Source organism: Armigeres subalbatus, unplaced genomic scaffold (assembly GCF_024139115.2).
Source record: "Armigeres subalbatus isolate Guangzhou_Male unplaced genomic scaffold, GZ_Asu_2 Contig183, whole genome shotgun sequence".
NCBI lineage: Eukaryota > Metazoa > Arthropoda > Insecta > Diptera > Culicidae > Armigeres > Armigeres subalbatus.
Window position 1 is genome coordinate 1 of NW_026942650.1, and position 26,786 is coordinate 26,786.

The window sequence follows — 26,786 nt, forward strand, 5'->3', positions numbered from 1 at the left end:
ATATTGATTTTTAGATTTTTTTTGTCAAAAACTTCTATTAGCTCAATCGATTTTTTAATTTACTTTTCCGAAGAGACGGCTCTAATCATTTGTAAAATTTAAAACAGAAAAATTAAACTGTGAAACCTGTTTTTTCAAGTTTGGCCTAACATTCGTCCTATTTTGAACCAACATCAGGTCGGTGCACGTGTCAAAACTTTCCTAGTTTTTTTTTATTTTGAAAATAGTTGAGGCTTAGGAAATTGGGAACGTTGACCTTAAAGAAGTCAAGTCAGAATTGACTGAGACAATTTTTGAAGGGAAAAGATCTTTCAAAGCATACTGTAGTTTATTTAAAACATGCACCGAGTTTCGAGCACATGAGAAACACACAGAAGAAATTAATAAAGGATATAAGTGAAATCGTTTCCAGTTACCCCTGCGAGCAAAGACGTAGGATTGCCAATCCAGAGATGGCGAGTTCGATTCTCGATCTGGTCTAGGATGTTTTCGGGTGGGAAACATTCTGATGTGAGGAAACACAATGAGAAGTGAGTACTAAGAAAATGGAAAGTGAAAAGTGAAAAAGGAGGAAGAAGAGGAGACATGTGAGAAATGCGAAGTAAGGGAGGGAAAAAAGGAAAAGAGAAGAAAGGGAGAGGTGAGATAAAGAAGAAAGTAGCAAGAAGGAAAAAGTAAGAGGAAGAGAAAAAACAGAAGAAAAAAGAAAGAAAGAGAAAGGAAGTAAGGTGAAAGTAGGAAGTAGGAAAAAGAAAAAAATGAAGAAATAATAAGAAAGAGGGAAATGAAGAAGAAAGGAGAAAGACGATAGAATGAATGAGGAAGGGAAAAAATAATAAGGACTAAGGAATTAAGAAGAAGGGAGAAGAAAAAAGTAGATGGAAAAAGGCATAAGGAAAAAGAAAAAAGAAAGAAAACAGAAAAAAATTGAGGAAGAACGAATCAGGAAGAAGGAAAAAGGAAGTTGAAAGCAAGAAGAAGGAATTTTAAAGGAGGGAGAAAGAGAAAAGCAAAAGTGAAGAAGGAAAAAGGGAGAAGGAAGAGGAGAAAGATGAAAGGAGAAGATAGAGGATGAATGAAGAAAAGAAGGAAGAAATAGAATGGATCAAGGAAGAAGAATAAAGAGTAAAGGAGAAGAAAAATGAGTTCTTCCATTTCAATGACTTCTCACGTTCTATTTCTCATCTCTCACTTTTCATTTCTTACATCTCATTACTTCTGATGCTGTATCTATTGTACTTGCCACTCGAGATACGTACTCATCCAATGGCGAGTATAAAACAGAATTCAATTGAAAACTGAGGAAATGCTGATAGAATACTAAGTTGCAAAGTTGGTCAAGTTTAAGTTGGAATAGAAGAAGGGAGATAGTACGGTCTCCATTCATATTCAATTCGAGCGAATGCCAAAATGTCAAACATATTTAGCATGGAACAAAATATAACACGGGCTGATGTTAAATTCTGGTGTAAGATGCGCGGCTACAAAACAAGACCATGGTTCGAAGTTTGGTCTAGGACATTTTTAGGTTGGAAATTCTTCCGACTTTCCTGGAAAAGTATCATCGTGTTAGCATCATGTTACCTACAATGTTAGCCAATACGAATGCAAAAATGGTAACTTGGCTTAGAAACCTCGCAGTTAACAACTGTGGAAGTGCTTAATGAACACTAAATTGCGAGGCGGCAATGTCGTAGTAGGGAATGTAATACCAATAAGATGAAGACATTGTTTTTCTTCGATATCACTTCCTCATAGTTAGTAATCCAAGTTATACTATATTTACAGTTATCATTGGTACTAAAGTTGTACTTTTTACCATAATAATGGCCGTTACAAATATTTAATTAAAATTATGTCCTACTGGTAACCGAAAGGTCAAGGGGAAGGGGAATATAAAAAATAAATATAAAAATCAAAAAAATCAAAAAACTTCTCGAATTTGTTAAAGAATGTTTTGAAAATCCTCAAAATTACCCGAATTTTACTTTGTTGCCCCCTCAAAATATTATTTTTGGGTAGAGACATAATTGTTTTTTAATATTTGTATCGGCCAAATATGATTCATTCACATTCAAAGATAAATTAGAAAAAAAGCAGTAAAACATCGTTTTTAAACATTGACTATTTTATTATCGTTCTTACTATCTGCAGATTCTCCTCCTTCCAAGCGTTCAAATGTGTCCTCAAAGAAGTGGCCGACCTCGCCGGGCAGCGGGAGGTCGTTGCCGAAAACCTCCAGTTACAAGTCCTCCAGGGTATCAGTCTATTGGCCAAAAATTTAAGGGACGAACGAAAAAAGTCCCTCAACGAAGGTGCACTGCTCACACAGAACCTCAACAGTCAGATAGCGGCCCTAGACCGGGCGAAACGAAACTACGAGAAGGCGTTTCGAGAGGCAGAAAAATCCATCGACAGTTACCAGAGGGCGGACGCAGACCTAAATCTAAGTAGGGCTGAGGTGGAGAAGCAGCGAAACAACATGAACATCCGCTGCGGTCAGTCGGAGGATGCAAAAAACGAATACGCTAACCAGCTGCAGAAGACCAACAAACTGCAGCAGACGCATTTTGAATCGTCGTTGCCAGAGGTGCGAATCTAGGGCCGCACGTTAGAGAGGCGGGAGGGAATCGAATTGGGAAACAAGATTTATGATCTACAATCATGTCTTTGACAGGTTTTTAACCGATTACAAGAGTTGGACGAGAAGAGAACACGAGGACTGAAGGAATTCATTAAGGGTGGAGCGGACGTGGAATCGGCGGTGGCACCCATTATTGCGAGGTGCCTTGAGGGCATGGTCAAAGCAGCGGACGCCATCAACGAGAAGGAAGACTCACTCAAAGTCATAGAAAAGTAAGTCGCGGCGAAATCGAAAGTTGTTTGTTTGTTGTAAGTTGCAAGGTTATCTAACACTGTTTTGCCGTTTCCTCGAAAGGTATCAATCAGGCTTCCAACCTCCCGGGGATTTGCCGTTCGAGGATCTCTCGAAGGCGGACTCGGACACCTCCAATAACTCGCAGACCTACACCTCAACCAGCGGACTGAATCACCTCACGGCAAAAGGAACGACGACGCAGAAGCTGAAAAAGCGCGTTGGAATTTTTGGCATCTTTGCCAGCAATAAGGTAAGATGTTCGTTTGTGTGTGCGAGTGCTGCTAATATGTTGTTATAGTTTGGCTCACCAAAAGCTTTCGATATCGTTTACCACTTAACAAACTTACACTCGAGATAGATGTTGTCCAAGTAATGAAGCATCAATAATATGCCTGGTAGACATTTCAAAGATTATAATGCTCATTTTGTGTTCACAAAATATTAACGGTGGTTCTCAATCTCTTTGTTACGATGTCGAGGAATTAAATTTTAAAAATAAGTTCTTTAAATTTGATAAATATGGATTTTTCTTACAATACATCTGATAGAGCTTATTTTTTATCTATAATATGTTTAATTTTATTCCAGAGCAGCACACATGTTGTAAACAAGTTTTTGTTGCTCATATTTGATCACATATGAGTTACTGCAACCAAACCTATCTGGACTTTGGTACCAGCGAAATTTGAGAACCACTTGTAATAATATCCTACTCCTCGATCCAAATCAATACTGTATTCAATTTGTAAAAAAAGAAGTCCCAATTATTGCTTACAACTTAATTGTTATTGCTCTGATACTGATTTCCATTCACAACTGAACTGGAAATTCGTTGTAATAGAGGTTGTAGGTCGTAAAACTAGTTATCTATAATTTACTGATTGCCGGTCTTAAGCGGATAGGAAGCACATAAAGAAGGAATGGCGGATCGTTTGTCTTGCTGAGTATGTAATTCGAGCACGCAAACCCAACATTTGTTCATGTGAAACCGAAAGGAGAAAATGTTATCCATCGAAGACATGTGTATAGATGAAATTTTTTATATGTAGTTACTTATCACTTAGCGTTATCTTACTACATTTCTGCCATCACAAACGCTGATTATACCATTAGGCAATATTTGGGATTTGTTTCGCAGTATAAGATGAGAACACGTGTTGAGCTCCATCAGCACAAAAACAAATAAAAGAACGCAAAACGAAAAAAAAAGAAAAACGTAAACATAGATTCCTCACCAATAGAAAATCAATCAATGGTTATCAGGCCCTGCATATCAGCACGATCGATGTTTCTTCATTTTCCATACCTCCAAAACGACGAACATCTTAATCTAAAAGCCTTTCTGTTTACGTTTTCTCATTTCTGTGCCGGACCTTGCGCCAATGTATCATAATGTGTGCCTTTGGCTCCGTTTTGCGTGATGCGTGAAACATTGTGTTCGACTAACCTGAATCACGTGATAACACGAAAACAAACTCTCCGGCCATCGAATAAAAAATCGACAAACGGCTGAAAACGAAATGCAATCAACCAACTGTTGTTGCGGACCATTGTGAGTATTCCCATTGCTGAGTGTGTAAGTGTGCGCTACACGAACCAAAACAGACTGCACATTATGCTTAAACATGATAACAAAATACACAAAACCAAAATCAATCTGCTGCTGTAGGCTGATGCTTCGTATCTGTTGCAGGCAAACACATTCACAATTCACAAACATGAGCACATATGTACTCTACAATAGGGTGAGATTACTTTTAGATTTACAGTCTAGGTTGTATTTCGGGTTTCAAAATTCTTCTCTATGTGACGTACAAAACATAATATCTCGTCGCCACGAAGGGCACAGATTCAGAAACTACTAACTATTAGTACAGTGATAATTCGCTTATACTAAGGACAAACTGTTGGTATTCATTTACCATAGTGCAATTATTTTGAAATAAATGCTGCAATGGTTATTCGATGGTTTACTGTTTTCAATTTTTTTTCTTATTTATGAACTGTAAGTGATGTACGTAGAAGTCCATTCCGCTCTGTCCATTGGTGCAAATTACCAGGCACACAGTTCACGAACTCGTTCAAATAAACAAAATTCCAAGGGAATAATGGATACTTTTCAATCAGCAGAAACGGTTTTTTGTCTAGGCTCAAATCATGGTAAAATAGTCTTTCCAATGAATTAAATCAAAATCCGAAATCAGCTAGGAGTGTAATTTTAAAATTTAATCCACCCTATAGCACAACGCAGTTTCTAATAGCAAGCAGCAAAGCTTCATGCAGACGCTTTCGATGTTGTGATTTGATTTATCTCCTTATAGCTTTCATACTTCGCTCACTATTGCTGAACATTGATTGCATACCAATTTCTACTGGGAACGGGTTTTTGAGATATCCACATCATGGCATTCTTCTGATGCATACCAACATTTGTGTTATGTAGATTACATCAAGACACTTTTAATTCAAACCATTTCGGACCAATTGACGATAGGGTATGTGTGATTCTATAAAAGCTTTAAAGCTTTCCGAACCTCGCATTTCAATAATGTAGAAAGTGAGTGCTAGTAATGGACCCCTTAAGGACGGAAATTTACTTCAATCGCTTCGCTTGAGTCAGACTCATGACATATTGCCATTATGTAGCACCAGATGTCAAGTAACAGTTATCAGCAATGCGTTTCGTACATAAAACATGCTAAAACATTCATTTTTACCACTAAAATAAGTATTTTAAAATAATGTAACCAGATTGCCTATTATGGCCACCCCCGGGACCATAATACACAACATAGAGTTTGTTTACATACGTATTATGGTCCCCCCCATTTGATTTACATGTTCCATTTCCACATGTTTCTGTTGCCTATTATGGACCCCCCTTTGCGTGCTAGTGATGGACCCTCTAACGTATTTACTTTTACAAATTTATTAATATAACTTAATTTTAGTATCCCAAGCCAAAACAAATTGTATGGAACAACTACCCTGATATGTGAAGCAACTTTACCCAATGGAAATTTGCAGGCAATCGTTGATTGCAGCGTTAACTTTTGGTTTTTGTTCAGGGGGTCCATTATACGCACGGAGTCCATTACTAGCACTCACTCCCTAACTTTATTTCCAAGACATCAAGAACAATGATCAGAGATCAGAGAGAGAAAAATGTTCAGCAAAGGAAATGTATGGGAAAAAGTAACCACCGAATTCACAATAATTTTAAATTCTTCGTTGCAACGGCACAGAGCCGGAGTAAATCTTTCCAGTTTTAAAAAACGGTATCATCAAATAAACACCTACCTGAAAATCGTCACAGTGCTCGATACAATTATTGCTTGCAGCTGTTAATCACCACACAATAGTATTAAAGTCACGCACTCCAATCCTTCCTATTTGTTCTTATCACTAGAACTTATACCGTGACCTGCCCTAATTCCGCGCATCGCCTAATACCGTGGTTTTCATAAAAAATCAGTACCTGGCTAACATGGACATCACATTAATTGGTGAAATGTTCAAACATAATATACTTGAACATTTCACCAACTAATACGATGTCCATGATAGCCAGGTTCTGATTTTTGATAAAAACCACGGTATTAGGCGATGCGCGAAATTAGGGCAGATCACGGTATAACCATATTAGAATACATTAAAAAAATATATATATCCTCGAACCGAACAAAAAGGCACAAGAGCTCCTAGCCCTGCGAAAAGGCCAGGAGAGCAATTCTCTGTGAAATCATAATTTATACATTCTTTGTGATCAAAAAACATAATTTGCATCATTGTTTTGCCATTTTGACTATAGCCTAACTTCTGACAAGGGCCCAAGCAAAACCACCTTGAAAACCTTTTTAAAAAAATAACTCGAAAACGGCTTGTCCGATCGTTTTGATGTCTTTGATGGCAAATTTTTAGCTAATCAATGGGACTATGTGAAAAAAAATATACACTGGCGTATTCCTTATCTAAATAATGGCAGTAACTAGAAGAGTTTTTGCGTCCGATGGTTCTGGTGTTATCAAAATCAGATTTAAGTAAAGTTATGCTGGTTTGAATTTCGACAAAATGTTGCCTATATCAACCTCTTGGTTCATCCCCTGTGTAGTTCAAATTACTTTCGAAATTTCATCCAAGTTTCTAACAATTAAGTTCTATTGAGACTGATAATAGATATGGTTCAAAAGTTAGGCGATAGTGCACGACTGCTGAAAGTTTATTTTTAGAATCTATTAATAGAAATAGACTTTAAAAAATCTGTTTGAATACAGTTTTGCGCAAGCCTAAGTTTAAGAAATTCACTTCATCTAATAGTCGTAATTTCAACTAATTCAATAAAAAATTAAAGGGTGTACGGAATCAAATTGCATAAGTTTGAACTACTCGCCAAAAATGAGTCTATCAACCGAATGTCATGAAATTTTCAGGGACTGAAATACAATATGTAAGCTTTGACTACGTATAACTGTTTCACTGTAACTCTCAAATACATCCAAATGCTGAATCTTTTTTCTTAAATGAACTCATAAGATTTTGTACATGTCTTTAACTAACATTTTTCATCCTGCAATCTATCCCAACAAAAAAAAACTAATTTTATTCTCTCGGTCGATTATTTAACTTAATTAAAGTCAACTTTTCCAAAGAAACCATATTTTTGACGGCTCTAACTATTATAAAAATCGAAAACAAAAAATAAAAAAAAGTGCTGCAGTGTGAACCGGCCTGAATAATAAGATTGATGCCCTCCCAAAATCTGACAAATATCAGTCCAAAATTGGATTTCAGCGCTTTTCTAATTTTTCTGATTTTGGTTTTTTACTATAGAAGCGACTAAACGGAAAGTTTGTTGGAAAGTTTACCTGTATTAGTCGGATAATCGAAAATGAAATGTTGATGTTAAAGGCCAAATCAACATTTTATGTTCCGTAATGATCAATTTTGGAGGCTTCCGAAGCTCGTGTTTTCATTCTCGATCAGTATATTTCGATCGGCCGCAATTCTGGTGATTTTGGGATCATAGGCACAAAATTGGATTACTAACATCTTTTTATAAGATGTGGAATATGGAGGTGAATGCGCAAGATTTATTTGCACATGCCCTGTTCCTTTGGCTGTATTTTATAAACTATTGGAAATTTCGTAATGAAACTCACGCAGTGTGAATAACACATGCTGAAGCCGTCTTCCACAAAATTTCGTTAAAATCAGCCCAGAAGGCGAACTGTTATCGACTTTTGAAAGTGATGCAATTTGATTCCTTACACCCTTTAAAAGCAGTCACTGCACGTGAAAAATTTCCAAAAAGAAATGATGCATATCCCTTGAAAATTTGAAAAATTACATTCTAGACCATTCGTTGGAAACATGTTTATTTAAAACAGGATGAACCTGCCCGATCTAGCTCGGGTAGTTTTTTTAACTTGTCGATCGTTTAGTTCAGCGGTTCTCAACCTGGGGTACATGTACCCCTGGGGGTACCTTCGCCGGGCCCAGGGGGTACCTTCGCCGGGCCCAGGGGGTACCTTCGCCGGGCCCAGGGGGTACCTCGGACAAAAATGGATAATGGCGAATTTTAATCAAAACTTATTGATGAAGTTTTGGTTATATGTGTATTTTTTTATTTTAAAATTCTGTACATAGTATGCATGTCGATCAGTAACTTAATGACTAACGAATCCTTCTCTCCACAACCACCACAGTGGATGAAGGGCTGTGGGACAGAAGATCAAAAGGACAGAACGGCGAATGAACAAATTTGAAAAACATGAACAGAGACATGAAGGTTTTTTCTCTTCGTTGCAAGAGCAGCACGCGCAACATCTTTCAAATAGCTATTTGTTCCTAATAAATTGCATTGAAGACACTGGCAATACATCGAGTCACATTAAAGCCACTTTCCAGTTTCAGAAATACACAATATTTCATTTTCGTTTATATATGCCACGCATCTGTCTTCTTGGGTGGTTTGGAATTTAATGTGTTTCATATCAGAAACAAAACAGATAAATCGTAGTATTAATAACTCATCGATTTATTGCTGTTACGACAATGTTTCTGGAATGTTGCAAAACACTTTGAGCTCATCTGAGCAGTATTTTATTTTTGACAGTCTTCTACATGTTCCGCATAAGTTACAAATGAGTTTGTTGTTTATGTGATGAACTTGTAGCAGAATCTCCAAATAGAATTGATGGTGTGATGGTTATAATAAAAGGTTACAAATCTCAAGGTCCATGGTTCGATTCCCGGTTGGTTTTTGTGTTTTTATTTTCATAGTAGCCGCAAGATGAGATAGGCTCCACATCTTGCGCTTTTTGAGCCACAAAGGAGTTCTAAATACGACGACTTGTGCATAACTCAAACCTTTAGTAAACCTTAAACCTTTAGTTCAGAAACCTACTTTCAAGAGGTTCAGAGTCCTCCTTTCAAGAGCCCCGGAAGCCTCCTTTTAAGTGGCCCAGAAGCCTCCGTTCAAGAGGCCCGGAAGCCTTCTTTCAAGAGGACAGGAAGCCTCCTTTCAAGAGGACAGGAAGCCTCCTTTCAAGAGGCCCAGGAACCTCCTTTTAAGAGGACCGGAAGCCTCCTTTCATTATGCCCGGAAGCCTCCTTTCAAGTGGCCCGGAAGCATCCTTTGAAGAGGCCCGGAAGCCTCCTTTCAAGAGGCCCGGAAGCCTACTTTCAAGAGGCCCAGGAACCACCTTTTAAGAGGCTCGAAAGCCTCCTTACAAGAAGCTTGGAAGCCTCCTTAAAAGAGGCTCGGAAGCCTCCTTACAAGAGGCTCGGAAGCCTCCTTACAAGAGGCTCGGAAGCCTCCTTACAAGAGGCTCGGAAGCCTCCTTACAAGAGGCTCGGAAACCTCCTTACAAGAGGCCCAGAAGCATCCTTTCAAGAGGACAGGAAGCCTCCTTTCAAGAGGCCTGGAAGCCTCCTTTTAAGAGGCCCAGGAACCTCCTTTTAAGAGGACCGGAAGCCTCCTTTCAAGTGGCCCGGAAGCATCCTTTGAAGAGGCCCGGAAGCCTCCTTTCAAGAGGCCCGGAAGCCTACTTTCAAGAGGCCTGGAAGCCTCCTTTTAAGAGGCCCAGGAACCACCTTTTAAGAGGCTCGAAAGCCTCCTTACAAGAAGCTCGGAAGCCTCCTTACAAGAGGCTCGGAAGCCTCCTTACAAGAGGCTCGGAAGCCTCCTTACAAGAGGCTCGGAAGCCTCCTTACAAGAGGCTCGGAAGCCTCCTTACAAGAGGCTCGGAAGCCTCCTTACAAGAGGCTCGGAAGCCTCCTTACAAGAGGCTCGGAGACCTCCTTACAAGAGGCTCGGAAGCCTCCTTACAAGAGGCTCGGAGACCTCCTTACAAGAGGCTCGGAAGCCTCCTTACAAGAGGCTCGGAAGCCTCCTTACAAGAGGCTCGGAAGCCTCCTTACAAGAGGCTCGGAAGCCTCCTTACAAGAGGCTCGGAAGCCTCTCTTCAAGGGGCGAAGCGTCCTTTCAAGTTGCTTAGAATTTTACCTTAAAATGGCTCGGAAGCCGCGTTACAGGAGGCTCCGGAGTCTTCTCTTCAAGAGCTATAATGAAAATTTGAGCCAACTTCATGGAGAGCCATGAATCTCGTTAATTTTTAGTACCATTTGGGGCAAGAGTGGGAAATTTCGATCGATTGCTCAGAGGATCATAATGGTTTCTTGGAAAAATCAGGATAATCCAAAATAATCTTCCTGAAAAATTAAGAAAAAAAAAAACATATACACCCGGTTCTTTTTTTACACGGGTGGGTTTTAGTTGATTACGACCTTTAGCGTTGATGAAACTATCAGTTAACCCCATGAAAAAATTCACAAAAAATCAAAGAAAATTCAGGTGGTATTTAAAAAGCTGTGAAAAATCAGGTTGACCGGCAAATTGAAGAATACCAACCGTGTAAAAAAAATATTGGGTGTATAATATGTTACCCTGCAGAACTGAGGATAATTTCCACTGCAAATTATATTTTTTTTTCGTGAACGCTAGAATGTTTTCCTTTAGGAATTAAGAAGAATTTGAAAGGGAATTTTCCAGCGCCTTCAATGGGATTGCTCTCTGTGAAGGGTCTAAATAGCGGGACCTTGTCATGGTGCTCTTGAGAAAACAAAACAACTGTATCGAAACCGATACTGCATTGCTTATCAATAGTAATGAAGTAATTCGACATGCACTTAAACACTAAGGATACGGGTAACGCTACAATAGATCTAATAACAGGTCGCAGTGGCACACCCGAACAGGAAAAAAACATTCTACCTTCTTTATGTCATGGGATGTTCTTTGGGTAACATGCCTATCGTCCGTTATGCCTAACGTCCATTATATCTAACGTACTTATGCCTAACGGGGTATATCCTGCCATATTAACAATTACCTCTAAACCATGTCTATTTGAGCACATTTTTCATAAGCGAGTAGAAGAAGCTTTTGCTGATGTCATGTGACTATAGTATCGTGGTACATTTTGATTCATCAGACATTTTTCCACTTACGTTTCAAAAGCTCACAATGCTTTTCATACTGTGCCAAAACTTGAGTCGATTGTTCAGCATAAGTATTCAAAATATCTATGTACTATTGTTTAATCACTTTCTGCGTAATGGTTTTCTCAATTCGACCAATATCAATGGACCGATGATCATGCTCATTCAGTCTGGCTACAATAGAGGACAAATTCAGCAATATTTTTTAACCTAACACATTAACGTAGTACTTTGCTCTTCGCCAAGACGCATTCAGTTCAAAGATCTCAACAAGAAAGTGATAACACTTTGGAGTGGGTAGAAGCAAGGGTAACAAAATCGCTTGCCAGCGGTGAGCCAATGTGAACAACGTGGTCGATCAGACCGGACACATTTTAGGGCAACCGGATACAGCGTCTTTCCCGTCCGCCGCCGTCAGTCGATACAATGTTTACATTACAATTCACAGTTTTGTTTTCATATCGCGTCGTCGCCAGACTAGTTGACTCTCGACTGACGTGACTGAACGGTATGATTGGTATTGTACAATCATCGTGATGCGCCATGGCGCCACTTCGCAAGCGATAGATGATATGTGAATAAGTCTCATAGGTTTTCAAAGCATAGAGTTCATATTTTTAGAGATATCACTAATTGTAAAGCAATCAATTATTAGAAAAACTGTAACTTAGTTTTTTTGTATGATGTAAAAATGCTAACAAATTCAAATAAATTTAATTAAATCTTGGCACATGGCACCTATTCACCTACTAGTGCTTGTGCATCTTTTTATATACTTTTAATTATTTTCAATGCACTGCACTTTTTGTGCTAGCTTATAACAAAACCTGTCATATAAAACTTCATCAAATTTGATGCGCCAGAAATTCACACGTTTCTTTCAACCTGTGTACGTAAAAACCAAAATACTTCGGCACAAGAACTTTAAGTAAATAGCAATAAGATGTGAGCCAGCCTAGTACTGCAAACCTCTCTAATAAAGATATATAAATAGCAGAATACATCAAAAACTAAATTACCATTTTATAGAAACTTACATATGTAACTCATGCATTTAGCATTTACCTTTCAACCTATGTCCTAAATTCCGTTAGCATTGCCAGTCTGCTTAGAGTGTTGTTTTCGCTTGTCGTACCTACATGTTTCAACTTTTGAAGAAGAGTGTGAATTGTATTTCTTCCAATAATCGTGTTTGTTTTTGCTTTCTTCTTTTCCTTTGCCATCAACTGACCTTCCACTAAATCGCTGATACCACGAATTCAATTGATTTGTGGAAATTCCACCATCATAATCCATTATTTGACGAAACCCCCCATTGGACGATATCAAAATCTGCTTCAAAATTCAAAATTATTTCCGTCTTAACACTGAATAAAAAATGAATAACAGAAGATTGTTGAAGCCTGCATTCAAGTGAAGGTATGCTAATACTCGATAATCGTAGTTTTTTTCTTAGTTTTCTTTGGAATGAGCTCGAAAAAAAAGTTTATATGAGTGACGATTGCAACTGAGCTGGTATTCTCATAAATTTTCCCGTTTTAATCACCTTAAGGTTTGAATACTAACCAAAACTAAATTTGTAATAGATTGTGTGTGAGTGACTCAGTAATGTTGAAAGCGTGGCGTATTTTCTATGTAAATTAATTCAAGACCCACATTCAAAACTATGATTCGTATTGAACGAAATTTTGTTGCATGGAATAAATGTAATATTTTGCTTCATTTTGGTATGTTTTACTCCTGCATCCAATAATTCATTCATCCGTTACCATTAATATTCCAGAACAACCTCTCCACGGACGGTATGAAGGAAGATTTCAGTGACCTACCCCCAACGCAGAGGCGGAAAAAGTTAGCCGGCAAAGTGCAAGAACTGCAGCAAAAGGTGGCGCAAGAGCAGGCCGCTAGTGAAGGACTGATGAAGATGAAGGGTGTCTATGAAGCGAATTCTCTGCTTGGTGATCCACGATCGGTGGAAGAACAGCTAAACGAATCGGTCAACAAGTTAGATAAGCTAAGAATGGAACTGCAGCGATACCAGAAACTGCTCGACCAAGCCAATAGCCAAACCATCGTCCAGCACAGTCCTCAAGCGAATCGGGTGATACAAAACGGACAACGGTCGTCCAGGTAAGGCCGCCAAATTAAAAATAAAATCGACGCGTGCATGGTTCTATTACGTCTAACCGATAATCAGTCTTTCAAGTTACAGACATTCCAATGGGAGCAACCATCACGACCACCACAATGATGACCACGGCGAAGACCACCCCGACCATGACGCTGGCAGTTTAAGCAGGTCAGCATCAGAGAGTAGTGTACAGCAAGCGCAAAATGGGCTTAATATTAACAATAACGGGTATAACTTGAATTCTTACAATTTTTTTACACACAGATTTCCATTCTTGGCGAAAAATCATTTTTCTGCATCGTACACTTGCCATACTAGATATTACTGTTTGATATCGTTATTTATTGTTCTTTCATTTTTCCTCATCCAAATCAAAAGACCATATAGTTTTCCGTTGCATTCGTTCATCAGTCATACATTCAATCGATTAGTAGATATTGGAGTCATGTTCATGTAACTAACAAAATCATATTTATATCTCGTGATTGCATGGTTGTACAGTGTGCGTTATTAGTTATTAATATTTTGGGTTACTATTGTTGCCGTTATTTGCATTCATTATTGTTCTATTGTATGCAGTATTCCTGTTTTATTTTTATCAAATTATATATTTTCTCGAGTACCTAATTCTATGTATGTTCATCAAAATTTAACGAAACCAAAAATTTAACTTGCAAAAAAATATATTCTTAGTGCGTTACATAAGGCGAACTGTCAGTGCCCTGGAACCAAAACATCATTATCATCATTATTTCATATAGGCTTCCCTCCCAAAATGAATCAACTTTTATGGATTTACTGCAATAGGGGACTGCACGTACAAGCTTTATATCTTTCTCACTGTCAAAGTTGACATTTACTGGCCTTGTTTTTTTAATTACCATGAAGAATGAAAGAGAAAAAGATTCGTTCGTAGAGTACCCTATAAGCTAACCTTCTCTCTCTTAACATAACAGTCCCATTTGAATTTTCGTCACTTTTGAGTTAAACCACTGAATAGGGTTCATTTATAATGTACTTTCAAAAATCATAATAAAAATTGCGATTTTGTTGCCCATCAGTGAAAAAAATACCAAGTCATGTGCGTCCCATATGGAAAGTACCCGCATAACAGTCCCACCAAGAATTTACATGACCTGATTGCACAGAACTAAACCATGTTTCGATAAAACTAAATCGCTTTACGGTAATCTATCGAATGATGAACAACTCTGCAAAATTTGAGCAAGAGACGATGATGTTTCAATTTATTAGATTTTTGTGAAGTTTCATATGGAAGATGCGATTTGGAACTTATTGATGCAGTTATTGATGTTATTGATGAATCAAGATGCGATTTTCGATGAGCGAAAGCTCTTAAGGAGGAAGTAAAATTGACAAGCAAGTGTTTTAAGTGAGTATTTGTGCTGCCGCTGCCGCTATACAATCAAAAACTTTTTTCGTTTTCCACTAATTTCTTATGTTTTAGTATTTTCGTCAAAGGTCCTTTCTATCCTATTCTTCCTATCGTAATCTTTGAAAACAGTCGTGGGAATGCGAGGGTTAATGTTCAAGCGCCATAATCAGTATAATGAAAAATTTAATTTCCCCATACTGAGTTCCATGCAAACTTGTAACGGCTTGTGCTAGGTATGTCAGTTTCTATCCAACTTGGAGCACACTCAGAACATGAGACACAATCGAATGAGCGTAGTGGAGCAAAATCGATTTTTTTAATTGCCCTAATGTACACCCTAAGTATTGAATCAATATTAACTGATTTGATACTAATACTTATTGGCCACCAGCTCCGTATTGAATCATATTAAAAATCAGGAAATTTCAATCATTTTTCACTAATCTCGTAAAGGTAACAGAGCAGATTGGACATTAGAGTGATTCAAATTTTGACTTTTTCGCTCCCCTATGCTTAAACGATTGTTTTTGCTATTTTAACAGTCCTCCCAAATTTTTAGCTGATTTGGATGTAATTTGATTGTGCACGTGCCGTTTGAAGGTTATATGAAAATTACTATGAGAATTGCCACTTATGTAAAGGATCGTTTCGTGAAGCAGCCCAGAATATATTTGAATATATTTAATGCATCGTCATCATAGAATAGATCCTAAGCTGAAAGTTAGTTGTTGTTGCGAAGCAATCTGACTTCTGTGAGCAAAATTATAAAGTAAACAGAAATGCTCATTATTGATATTGATGTTATTCTTTTACGTGTTAAATTAAATTTCCCACAATTCAGTATTTCCATAATAACTTTCGTTGCCAGCATCAAATCGTTTAGCAACAACGACGATATTTTCCCTTGTTAAATTTCCTATGTTGCTAACGTATTCATACATTTTTAGAGCTTAATGGGCAATGATAGGGAACGGTTTTTCACAAAAATTACTGTTTTCATAGTAATTTTCATACAAGCTTCAAACTGCTTGTGCTCAGTCAAATTACATCCAAATTAGCTAAAAATTTAGGACGATTATTAAAATGGCAAATGCCATCGTTTAAGCATAGGGGATCAAAAAAGTCAAAATTTGAATCACTCTATTGGACATCCACCTTCATAAGCAGAAATTAACTGACTAACCGTGATGTTTCCTGATTTCGCGTGCGCCCTAACTTTATGCATTATACAATTATATTTTTTTTAGGTGCTTTGACAATTGAATAATCGGGAGAATTACAAAATATTATTGTCGTTGAATGTTTTGAAAAATAAACAAACAAAATTATTTCAATTTGGTCCTCTCATCGACCGCTATTTTTGCTTGTGCTTAGCACAGAGCAGGGATTGAACTTATCATTTCATTATCATTTAGTATTCAGCCAATAACTCATTCCACAGGTGGAACGCACCTTCCACAGGTAGTGCTGATTGCCCTCTACAACTTTGTCTAAGAGTACATTGCTCCAGAGTCTATTATATAGAGTTGCGCAAAGAGGATCTTCTTACACTTATTCTGAATGATCTTCTTGTTATTCTGTTTGCAACTTTCATTTTTGTTCAACCCTTAAAGTGACTTCACGGGAGTGTTCACTGCTAATTTGATAACCAAGTCACCCACAGAGTGCAAACACGTGAGCTTCTTGTTGCTACTTAAATGGGAGGTGTATTGAAGTTTTTTGAAGCTGTTTCTAGAACAAATCTAATACATTTCAATTCATGCGTTTAAATTCCCCATTAAAAATCATTAGGCGATAACAATACTTCCGCCTTACCAACAAGCATTTGCTTACTTTGCTCGATAGGTAGACGGTTTGACAGTTCAATAGGTAGATTTGGCTTCACTCTTTGCGTAACTCTATATATGATAGACTCTGCATTGCTCTATGTCTAATATTCACAGCGTGAAACGCTTTTATCACTCAATATACTAAATGAACCGTTTGTTTGAGAAACTGCATATGTAACATTTTTGGCCAAAATGAGATTTTTATATATTCTGAATCCTCGTCCAAAAATACATATTCTGGCAAAAAATACGAAAAAAAAAATTTTGTTCAGGAATGTATGAAAAAATTTCGTTTGTTTGAGAAACTACATATGTCCACGTACTTTGAAGAGCAATTGTGGAGTACTGCTTACATTTTTTGCACTGAAAGTGCCCCAGGGTGTTGAGTTTTGCCAAAAACTATTGATCTGTATCGAAGAAATCGAAAGATTCGGTGCAAATTTGTTAAAAAACAGTTTTTTGTTGTTTTCTCGAAATAGTGTAAAATGGACTTATGCAGTTTCTCAAACAAATGATTCAAATGATAATAAGTGTTATTATCATTTAAGGCCAATTTCTTCACCTCCGCTTTACTCTTAAGTGCTGCTTACCTGTACACTTGAACCTGGTTTAGGCCCTAAGCGGAGGTGAAGAAATCAACCCTTAGTATATTAAAAGAAACTAGCGGGGAATATTAGACATAGAGCAAAGTACCCTTAGACAAAGTTGTAGAGGGGAATCAGCGCTAGAAGTTTGCCATACAACACTTTTCGGAATTCCGCCTCTGGAATGAGTTATTGGCTGAATACTAAATGATAATGAAATGATAAGTTCAATCCCTGGCACAGAGACAAAGAACACGACTTAAGTAAACAATAGCTTTTACAGTCCAAGAAATGCTCCGTTGGATATGTTTATTCGCGTGAAATTTTGTGTATTTTGTATTTATTTAGATTTAAACTTTGTGCGGGAAATTAGACATATGAGAGTAATTAGAACGCCTAATTTTGTTTATTGTTGTTTCGTAGTTTTATTTGTAAAATTCTAACGAAACATAAGTAACATAATGCACAGAAATCGACACTTTTACAGTGAATAAAACCAAGAGAGTTCATTCCATAAGCTTTGTAATTAATTTTCTGACGGATTACCACCGACGTCGACTAATGTTGACTTGACAAATCTTTTAGCACAGTGCCTGCAACAGCTTTCGAATCCAATTTGAAAAATGATGCTAATCTTAGGTCAAGGAAAAACTATAGCAGCTTTTTCAATAATGTATTTATATTGAAGATGCCTTATTCCACATATATTTGAAGATGTCCTATGTGAAAGATAGCGGAATTTAAGTCTTCCATACATGATGTGTCGAAAGTTAAAACATTTTTCAATACACCAAACCAAAGTAAAATCTAAGCAAAGGTCCAGGGTCGAAATAGAGAGGTATGGCATTCCGACTATAAAATGGGTACTGACGGGTGTCTGATACCGTTATCTGCATATGTTTAGCATAATGGATGCATGCTTCTATTGGTCAATTGATTATATTTCATCGAACCTTGTAATAACTATTATTCAATTTCAAACATGAGCGAAATTAGGACCACTTTTGCGCGAAATTAGGAACCATCCTATTTTCATGCGCGAAATAAGGAACATACAATGGTCTCAGATTCATACCGCAATTTTTTGTATGTAGCAGCAACATATGCAAGTACATAACATTTATTTGAGAACCCAGAATCACTCTACTACGTGATGCAGTAGCAAATGTTTCCAAATGAGCACTACATGTTTTTCTATGAACTTTTCAACTTTGTCAGATCCAAAGGGCGCGAAATTAGGGTACTTCACACTTACATTAGACTTCGGCGAATTTTGCTTCAATTCACCAAAATCTCAATAGCAGATTTGTTTGGTAATTATTTCACCAATTTTCTGCGATATTTTCCTTTGTCAAAACCACCAAAATACTGTTAAATTATTTACCGAACAGTGAAAATTCACAGAAATCTGCTATTTATTTTAAATGAGTATGGATTATTTCAAAATTACCATGTATTCATCTCTCTGCTATGTTTTTGTATAGGTATTTTACATTATGTATGGACCAGGGTTCTATATCGTCGAAGCGATAAAAGGAAAATGATTCTTGCCAAACGTCATTACACTCTAGCTGGTGTTGCTTTCGTGCAGTCGATTCATTCTTTGCTAATGAATTCACTATACGCCATTTCTTGTCTGAGGTGAATCCTCCGGAAATCATTTCAGAATTCATTTTCATCTAGACTCTTTCAATTGAAATGGAATAATACTTCAAATGAAAGCGTGAATGATTCTAGACCTGATTCATCGAAGGTAAGCATATCTTCGTTCAAATGAGATGAAATTTACTTCAAGTGAAGAAGTGATTTCCCTGTGGGATGATGCAAGTTTTTACCCTCCCGACAACGCAAGCGACAAATTAGCACAATGAAAATAGGAATTGTCACCTGCTAATACGCGTTAATATTATGCTGATTTCAGACTATTAAAAATGGCATCGTTCTAAAATCGTAGTTTTGATACGAGGCCCGGAGACCCACAGTGTTACATACCAATCGACTCAGCTTGAGGATAGCCTGTATGTGTGGTTTTCAAATAGTGTAGACGTACTTCTTCGTGCTTAACAGGTACTGATTTGCAAGCAAGAAAAAATCGCAATTGTTATTGTTGCAAATTGGAATTTCCATTGGAACTTGTTCGGAATTCTAGATTCAGAGTCTTCTGCGTTTGGGAAATGCCAATGGAAACTCTTATGATTTTTCAAAATAAAAATCTTCAAAATTTCTTTGGGAGACTAATTTTAATGGGCCAAACACAATGGATACGTTTGCGTGCGTTTTGACAGTTTTCCCATGGAAAAATTGTGTTTGGCCCATAACTCCAAACATCATCTTTCCCTGGAAATTAAAGTTCAGATGCATGACAGATTTTAAACAGTGGCGCTACAACAATATCGGCAGCGGTGCACATTTCGTATTCTGAGGGCTGTGCGAAGGAAACAACCCGGTCTTTGCGTCCTTTATTCTCGTGCTATTTGCTGGAAAACACCGAGGCCACTCGATTAAGTTTTGTTGTGGTCTGTTTATTTCATTCTACATGTCACACGAAAAGTTCATTCCGCGTACCAGTGTTGCCGATAAAAACTAATCTATATAATGGATATAATGCCTGATATATGCTATATATAATGCTGGTATAATGGTGATAAAAACTCAATTAAATTACACTATTGATCATTATAACCTATTTCTTGTTGGCATTCCATCCCCAATGGGATTTTACCACCTGGCAACTATTTATTAGGATTCCAACTCATGGTACTATTATGTTTTAAGTAATATGATTTAAATAGAAAATGAAAATCAGCAGTAACAAAATTCGAATTTAACTTCTTTCTTTGCGAGCTCCGCAATTGGGCGACTCGAACCCACGACCCTACTGAGAACATTGTAAATTGATGTCCAAGCCGGGTGGTTTAATACCCGCAACATAGGCAATAAACTTTTATTGAACTGAATATTTTGTTGTTTTCTCCGAGTTGTGTAAAATGCATATACCACGGTGTCTCTATGGGGAAATATTATTTTTCAAAAATCAGTATTTCTGAAACACCCACCACGCGAAAGTATATGATCTCCTCTTTCATATCGTTGGTAAACTAAAATGTTCTATCGGGGGATCTAGAACAATTTTTAATTTTTTCAATATTTTTGGTGCAAACTCCATAGAAATCTCAAATGATAGCCGATTTAACACCCCTCCCCCTTCCCAAATGTATGGAAAAATGACCCCCGATAGAACATTTTCAAAATGCACCTACCTGAAAGAGGAAAACATATACTTTCGTTTAGTTGGTGTTTTAGAGATACTGATTTTTTGAAAATAAGCCTCTTCGGACAAAGACAACGTGATACAGTTTCTCAAACAAATGAATATTCTTTATTAAAGGGTGATTGGTATCCAATACACTGCCTTGCTGTTGTAATATTTCCAAATGCGCATTTGCACAAAATTATGAGTAAAATTCGATGTATAATATACACAGATAAAAATATGTTTGGATTTAAAATGTTTTTTATGCACATATTTGGAGCATGCAAATAAACGCAATATTCAATCGATCTTATTGTTCTTCCAAAGCGAAAAAAATTTGAAATGTGCTTGGTTGTAGTCAAATTTAATTGAATATCAAATGTTATTTAGTTTGCTGGGATGAGCTACAATTTTTCATGTTGTTGAATTTTCCAAACTATTTGCTGTGTGTACATCAAGACAAAATTTTCAAAACGACTTATCTGCTTTTGTAAACAAAGATTCAAACGACGATTTGACGAATCTGATAGCTCTCCCACGCAAACCAACACCACCAATAGGTAGGTGAAGGTTTCCGCTACCTGTTGATGGTGCTGGTTTGCGTGGGAGAGCTATCAGATTCGTCGAATCGTCGTGTGAATCTTTGTTTACAAAAGCAGATAAGTCGTTTTGAAAATTTTGTCTTGATATGTCACAATTATACCTACATTTTTGCAATAATACCACGTAAATATAATCAATATAGTCCACATATTATTATTTCTAACATAGTCCAAACTGAATTATTGATTTTTTTACACCACACATCAATTTTATTTAAATTTAAATTATATTTGTTCTCTGCGTGGAGAATAATTATGTGTGCGCTTGTAAACATTATTGATAAAATCTATCGATTTTTGCCAGTAAAAATGTGTGCATTTTTAGTAGGAAACGCTGCAATTTCACCTCTCCATTACTGGCAGTAAAAAGTTAATAATTGAAATGTGTCGATGGACACATTGGTACAAGAGGACAAGAAAATTATTTCAAGAATATCTTTGATAAAGACAATAATTGGTATGGTACTCATTTCAAGATTCTTGTACCATGGTACTTATACCATCATTGGAATTACGTGGCAAATTGTCCTACAAAAAATCCCTTGACCAGACCGGAAATTAATTTCATCGCCATTGTAATGCCGTTTATTTACCAATTAAAAAACCGCGTATAGGTATATTTTTTGCATATGGCAGCACTGATCAGCAACAAAAATGAATAAACTTGAAAGCGGAATATTCCAGAATAGCCTATAATAAAAACGATGATATATATGTTTCAGGAAATCAATTTTTCTTGGATGCGCATGCAAAACAAGCAACAAAAGAAAACCAACAACAAAGCTTTGCTTTTGTCTGAGATAATAATGACACGATCCGAAAAAAAAATTGTCAGCTACAAAAAAGACAATTTTGTTGCTAACTTTTCATCCCGATAGCAGCAAATTTCGATTTTATGCTATCATAGTTTCAGCTTCTATGAGAATATTCGAGAATCTGACTATGATTTCAAAATTAGCATCAAAATTAAAATTCAAATTAGCATCGGAAATATCAGAGCATGCAAGGCAAACAATTCTTGTCATATTGTGTTTGGCTTCTGATAAAGGCTTGTTGCTTGTTGTTGTATATTGTTAGGCTTTACTCGAATATTGATTACCTGATATGTTTCCATTTCGTTTGTCAAATAAGACATCTTCACATTACCACTGCTATGATAGAATTATCATTCGACAGAATTAATTTTAAGCAATTAGAAAATAAATAGAATATGAAAAAAAATATTAACTAAAACGTGAATCTTTGTGCATCGAGCCGTTCCAGTATGTTCCGCTCTATTTGTACAGACATTGAACATAGAATCAACGCGAATTGAACTGCTGTCCTTCAAGTCAATATGTTAGTGAATTCAAAAATGAACACAATTGAAAGGCAATCTTTTTCAAATGAACTTGCACGAAGATGGATTTTCTAATATTGAAAGGAAAATGACTATGAAGATGAAAGGACGTGCTTCAATTGAAAGGGATGAATACTGAATTCATTTTCGACTGACGAATTTCAATTGAAAATGAAATTGTCTGGCCCTGGTATGGACTATCAACCTCCGAATCTATATATAGTAAAGGGCTAATTCACAAAAATTGTTTGAGCCGACTTAATCCGAACATATATCCTTCCTCTTGAGTGACGCTATGGACGTTTTCAATGATTTTTCTAATTCCATGATGAATGAAAAATAATACTTTACGTAATGTAAAGATTCTTCATTCTTTGTTGTGAACAATACAAATGACAGTTGTGTGTGGCTCCCGTTTGAATGGGGTGCCCTTGAAAACGCGAGTGCATTTAGTGTTGGATTCCGGGAGGCTTTTTTAAGCTATCAGTACACTGTTTGTCATAATGACAAATATTTGTCAAGTCAGCCTGAAACAGTGTCACAAACAGTGGACTGCGGGCTTTAATCTAATCACTATTATTACAAGGTTTTCAAGCCATGTGACTACCACTATTTACTCTCATTGCCACTACACGTCCCTACGTTACTTATGTTATTTCTATTTATGCTCTGTTGTTTACGAACAACGTTTGTTTTAATGTGATTTTTTATTACAATAGAGTTTTCCAGTCCTTGACTGAATCTCTGAATCTCTTTTCCATGTTTTTACCCATTAACAACAAAACCATTAAGTTTTTATTCTAAAGTGCACTAGGTACAACGGAAAAAAGAGTATGAACGGATAAATAACTAATTATTTTCATGTTACACTTACATATTAACTAGATATTTGCCTAACTAGAACTCAATTCTTGCTTTAGCATCATTTTCATTATTACAGCATGCGTGCCAAAGGAATGCAATCTATTGAAATGTCAGGGTTGGAAAGTTTTCTAATGATTTACATTCTTCGCCCTTGCAGTAGCTCAGCCAGTCCCGAGAGTGGTCTTGGGACGTCCCACACATCGCTACCCGGTTCCGGTCAGGGTAGCACCAACGACCAGCCTATTAATGACGAAATGTATTACGAAGCAGAAGCCCTACCGCCACTAGGCACCTGCAAAGCATTGTATCCCTTCGATGGTAATATATTTATTAATTATTATTTATATAACTGCCAATGATTTAAACTATTCACCTTTGTAGCAACGAGTGAAGGAAGCATTCCAATGTCGGAGGGCGAGGAGCTTTTGGTGATAGAACTCGACCAGGGTGACGGTTGGACCCGAGTTCGAAGGTTATGTGGTCCCAATGGATGGGAAGAAGGATTCGTACCGACCAGCTACATTGAAAGTACGCTGTATGCGTAGGTGAGTATTCTGCATATGTTTTGACACAACCTTAAATGTTATTTTGTACGAACCTCTAAAGCTCGCGAGAAAATAATATGTACAGGGGTTAGACGAAAAGGCTGTGGTGGGCAAATCTCTGTCGAAATTCAAATCAGCATAAGTTTGTTTAGAAGAGTCCGATTTTGATAAAACCGGTTCTGCCAGACGCGAAAATTCTTCTAGTATTCTGTCCTTATCTTGAATCGGTCCATAAGCATGTTAAAAATGCATTTTTTTTTCCTCTTCTTGCCATTTTATGTGACGGCAATAATTCTGCGTATACCTGACGAATCTGCATCCCGTTGGTCGACAAATTTGTTCTAGTTTTTGGGGAACCTATGACATGAAAGAGAAAACGTCACATTAAATGAAGAGCAGAGAAGGAAAAAGCATTTTCAATTGTATGGTTTAGATACAAAAACAATAGTATTAAACTGTATTAACAAGTCTTAAGTTATTTTCTATGACAACACTGTTATATTCAACATTGATGTCGTGATCAGGGTGTTTCTGATTCCTTGTTAATAGTTAAACATAAATACTGTCCAATAAGCAACTCGAAGTAGCTCGAAGTTATCCCCAACCCTCTCATGTCCATTTGTAGACAAAAAAGAACGAGCAGGACGGGAACAACTTCGAACTTCTTCGAGCTGCTCATTGGACAGCACTTTCTGCCGTTAGACGGATAACTGTCCCAAGTACATAGGAATCCCAGCAAACATGGGACAAATATGCGTATGGCGGCAGTATAGTGCTTGCCACAAAGATACATATTCATGCAACTACAGCCATAGATGTGCTTTTAATTAATAAACCAGAAAAATATTAATACCTATAGAACAAGTGGCAGGCGAAGTATAGCATTTATATTCCTTTTATACCCAGGGAGGTGAACAAAGAGGAAGATTATCGCTGTAGTCACCTTTGATTCCAAACATGTTGGATACCGCCACTGGGGATGACAATGGGTCTGGGGGGAGATAATGGGTCATCGCTCTCACCGGCATTATGGAGGTCGTTGAGCAAAATTGTTCAAAAAGGTCTATTATATTTTGGTCTTCTTGCCCTCAGATGCATTCAATCTATTCTACAAGCATTCCAAGTAGTTGAAACAGTGACCCATTCTCACCCCCATTTGACCCATTGTCATCCCCGACGACGGTACATTACTGTTGAAAAGTATAACCTTGCCTGCAAAGCTGTCGACAGTGACAACAACCTCTATTTTTTAGATGACGTATACTGCCCCTATTCGCATAAGCGTCCCATGTCAGTTTCTTCAACTTTTTAACAACTCTTCAACAACTTGTGCGAGAGTGTATCAAAATCTTGAATGTGACTGTTATGCGAATAAATAGCAAGATGGGACAACACAAGTGGGTTTTGATTTTCAAATTTCTAGAACAAAGCCTATTATTTTATCAGTTTTACTTAAAGATAAGTTCATTTTAAGCTTATTTCTGAAATTAAATCAAATTCGTAAAAAATCGACATGGGACTCTTATGCGAAACGCGGCAGTACAGAATCAAATTATTGAAGTATAACGCATGTTTGAACTTCTAATCATTTTTTCCAGTGTTGATCACAACGCAGCTTCAATTCACAATGAAATGCCAACCACAGCAAAGGTAAGCGATACAAGTATCGATTTTCAAAACAGTCAACCATGCTCGTTTATAGCCACAAATAATAAACAATGTAATAAATGTTGACGAACAGCAAACGATACATAAACTCCTGTAAATATTTAAATAAATTCCTTAAAATTAGAATCAAAACAACTGGAAGGATGGTAAGCTACTATTAATGTGATAGTAGGGCATGTCATTAAGCATTCAGAGATAAGAACCTAACGAAATCAATTTAGCGTGTAAGGTTAAAATAAATTATTACGTATGTAACCGTTCTGGTAAATGTGCAAATCGAATCAATTGCCTTGTTGCTTGGTTCAGTATGTTTCAGCTTTCTTCAATGGATGAGCTAACGAAAAAACGAAGTCGAATCCGTTGCATCGTTAACTGAGAAACTTTATTATTACAGTATACTTCAACATGCGATAGTAGATCAATTTAGCTTAGTTATATTGACAAGCCGTCTGTTTTTATTCAATTGTAATTGTATGTGAGCCTGAGAGAATGAATAAGTTAGAACGATTGTTGGTAATGCGAACATCAATGCTCAAAAAATAAGATTTATTTTTGTTTTAATAATTTTGTAACATAATAATGACTAAAATTCATTAACCAATATAAAAGCGAGAGAAGGAATAGTCTACCCATTTCTTTCGAAATATGTCGCTAACATTGCCATTAATCATTACAAAAATGAGAAAACAAAATTTAGGGAGTCATTTAATTTTCCTTTCTTTGAAAGAAATATTGCATAATAAAAAGCTTCACCCATATCTACGAATTACAAAGTAACGAACAAAACAACATGTCACTACACAGACATAACTGCTATCTACTAAACCAGATAAAAAATAGCACTGTGTATAAAACATCCATAGGCATCTCACTTGAAAAATGCAGATGAAATTTACCTGAACCCCCAGAATACTATTACAAAGTAGGAGTGCAACGATTAGAACTTCAGAATGTTTCAATCTTCTCGACAACCGAACCTACAATCTATAACAGCATTGAAACTTCAAATAAACTCAGAACAAATAATCCTTTAATTGTGTTTTTCATGGAAAGAAATATCCTTTTATAACGATGGATTTTTTAATAGCTCAAAAAAATATCCCTGCCAAAGGCGGCCGAATTGAAGAATCCTCTCCTATTAGTTCATTTACCTATTAAGGCTAATGCAGGACCTTTTTTGTACATTAAACGAAAA

At 36.9% G+C, this 26,786-nt stretch overlaps 1 protein-coding gene across 1 annotated transcript; it reads left to right on the forward strand.

Annotated features, from left to right (window-relative positions):
• Positions 1-2,089: 2,089 nt before the first annotated feature.
• On the forward strand, positions 2,090-26,617 carry LOC134203377 (formin-binding protein 1-like; the record flags this gene model as incomplete). Its single annotated transcript, XM_062678247.1, has 9 exons — positions 2,090-2,590; positions 2,678-2,856; positions 2,939-3,128; positions 12,770-12,799; positions 13,164-13,510; positions 13,593-13,739; positions 23,536-23,696; positions 23,760-23,923; positions 25,522-26,617. Coding segments are annotated over 8 exons (1,719 nt in total), but the record flags the coding sequence as incomplete, so codon positions are not given.
• Positions 26,618-26,786: the final 169 nt, after the last annotated feature.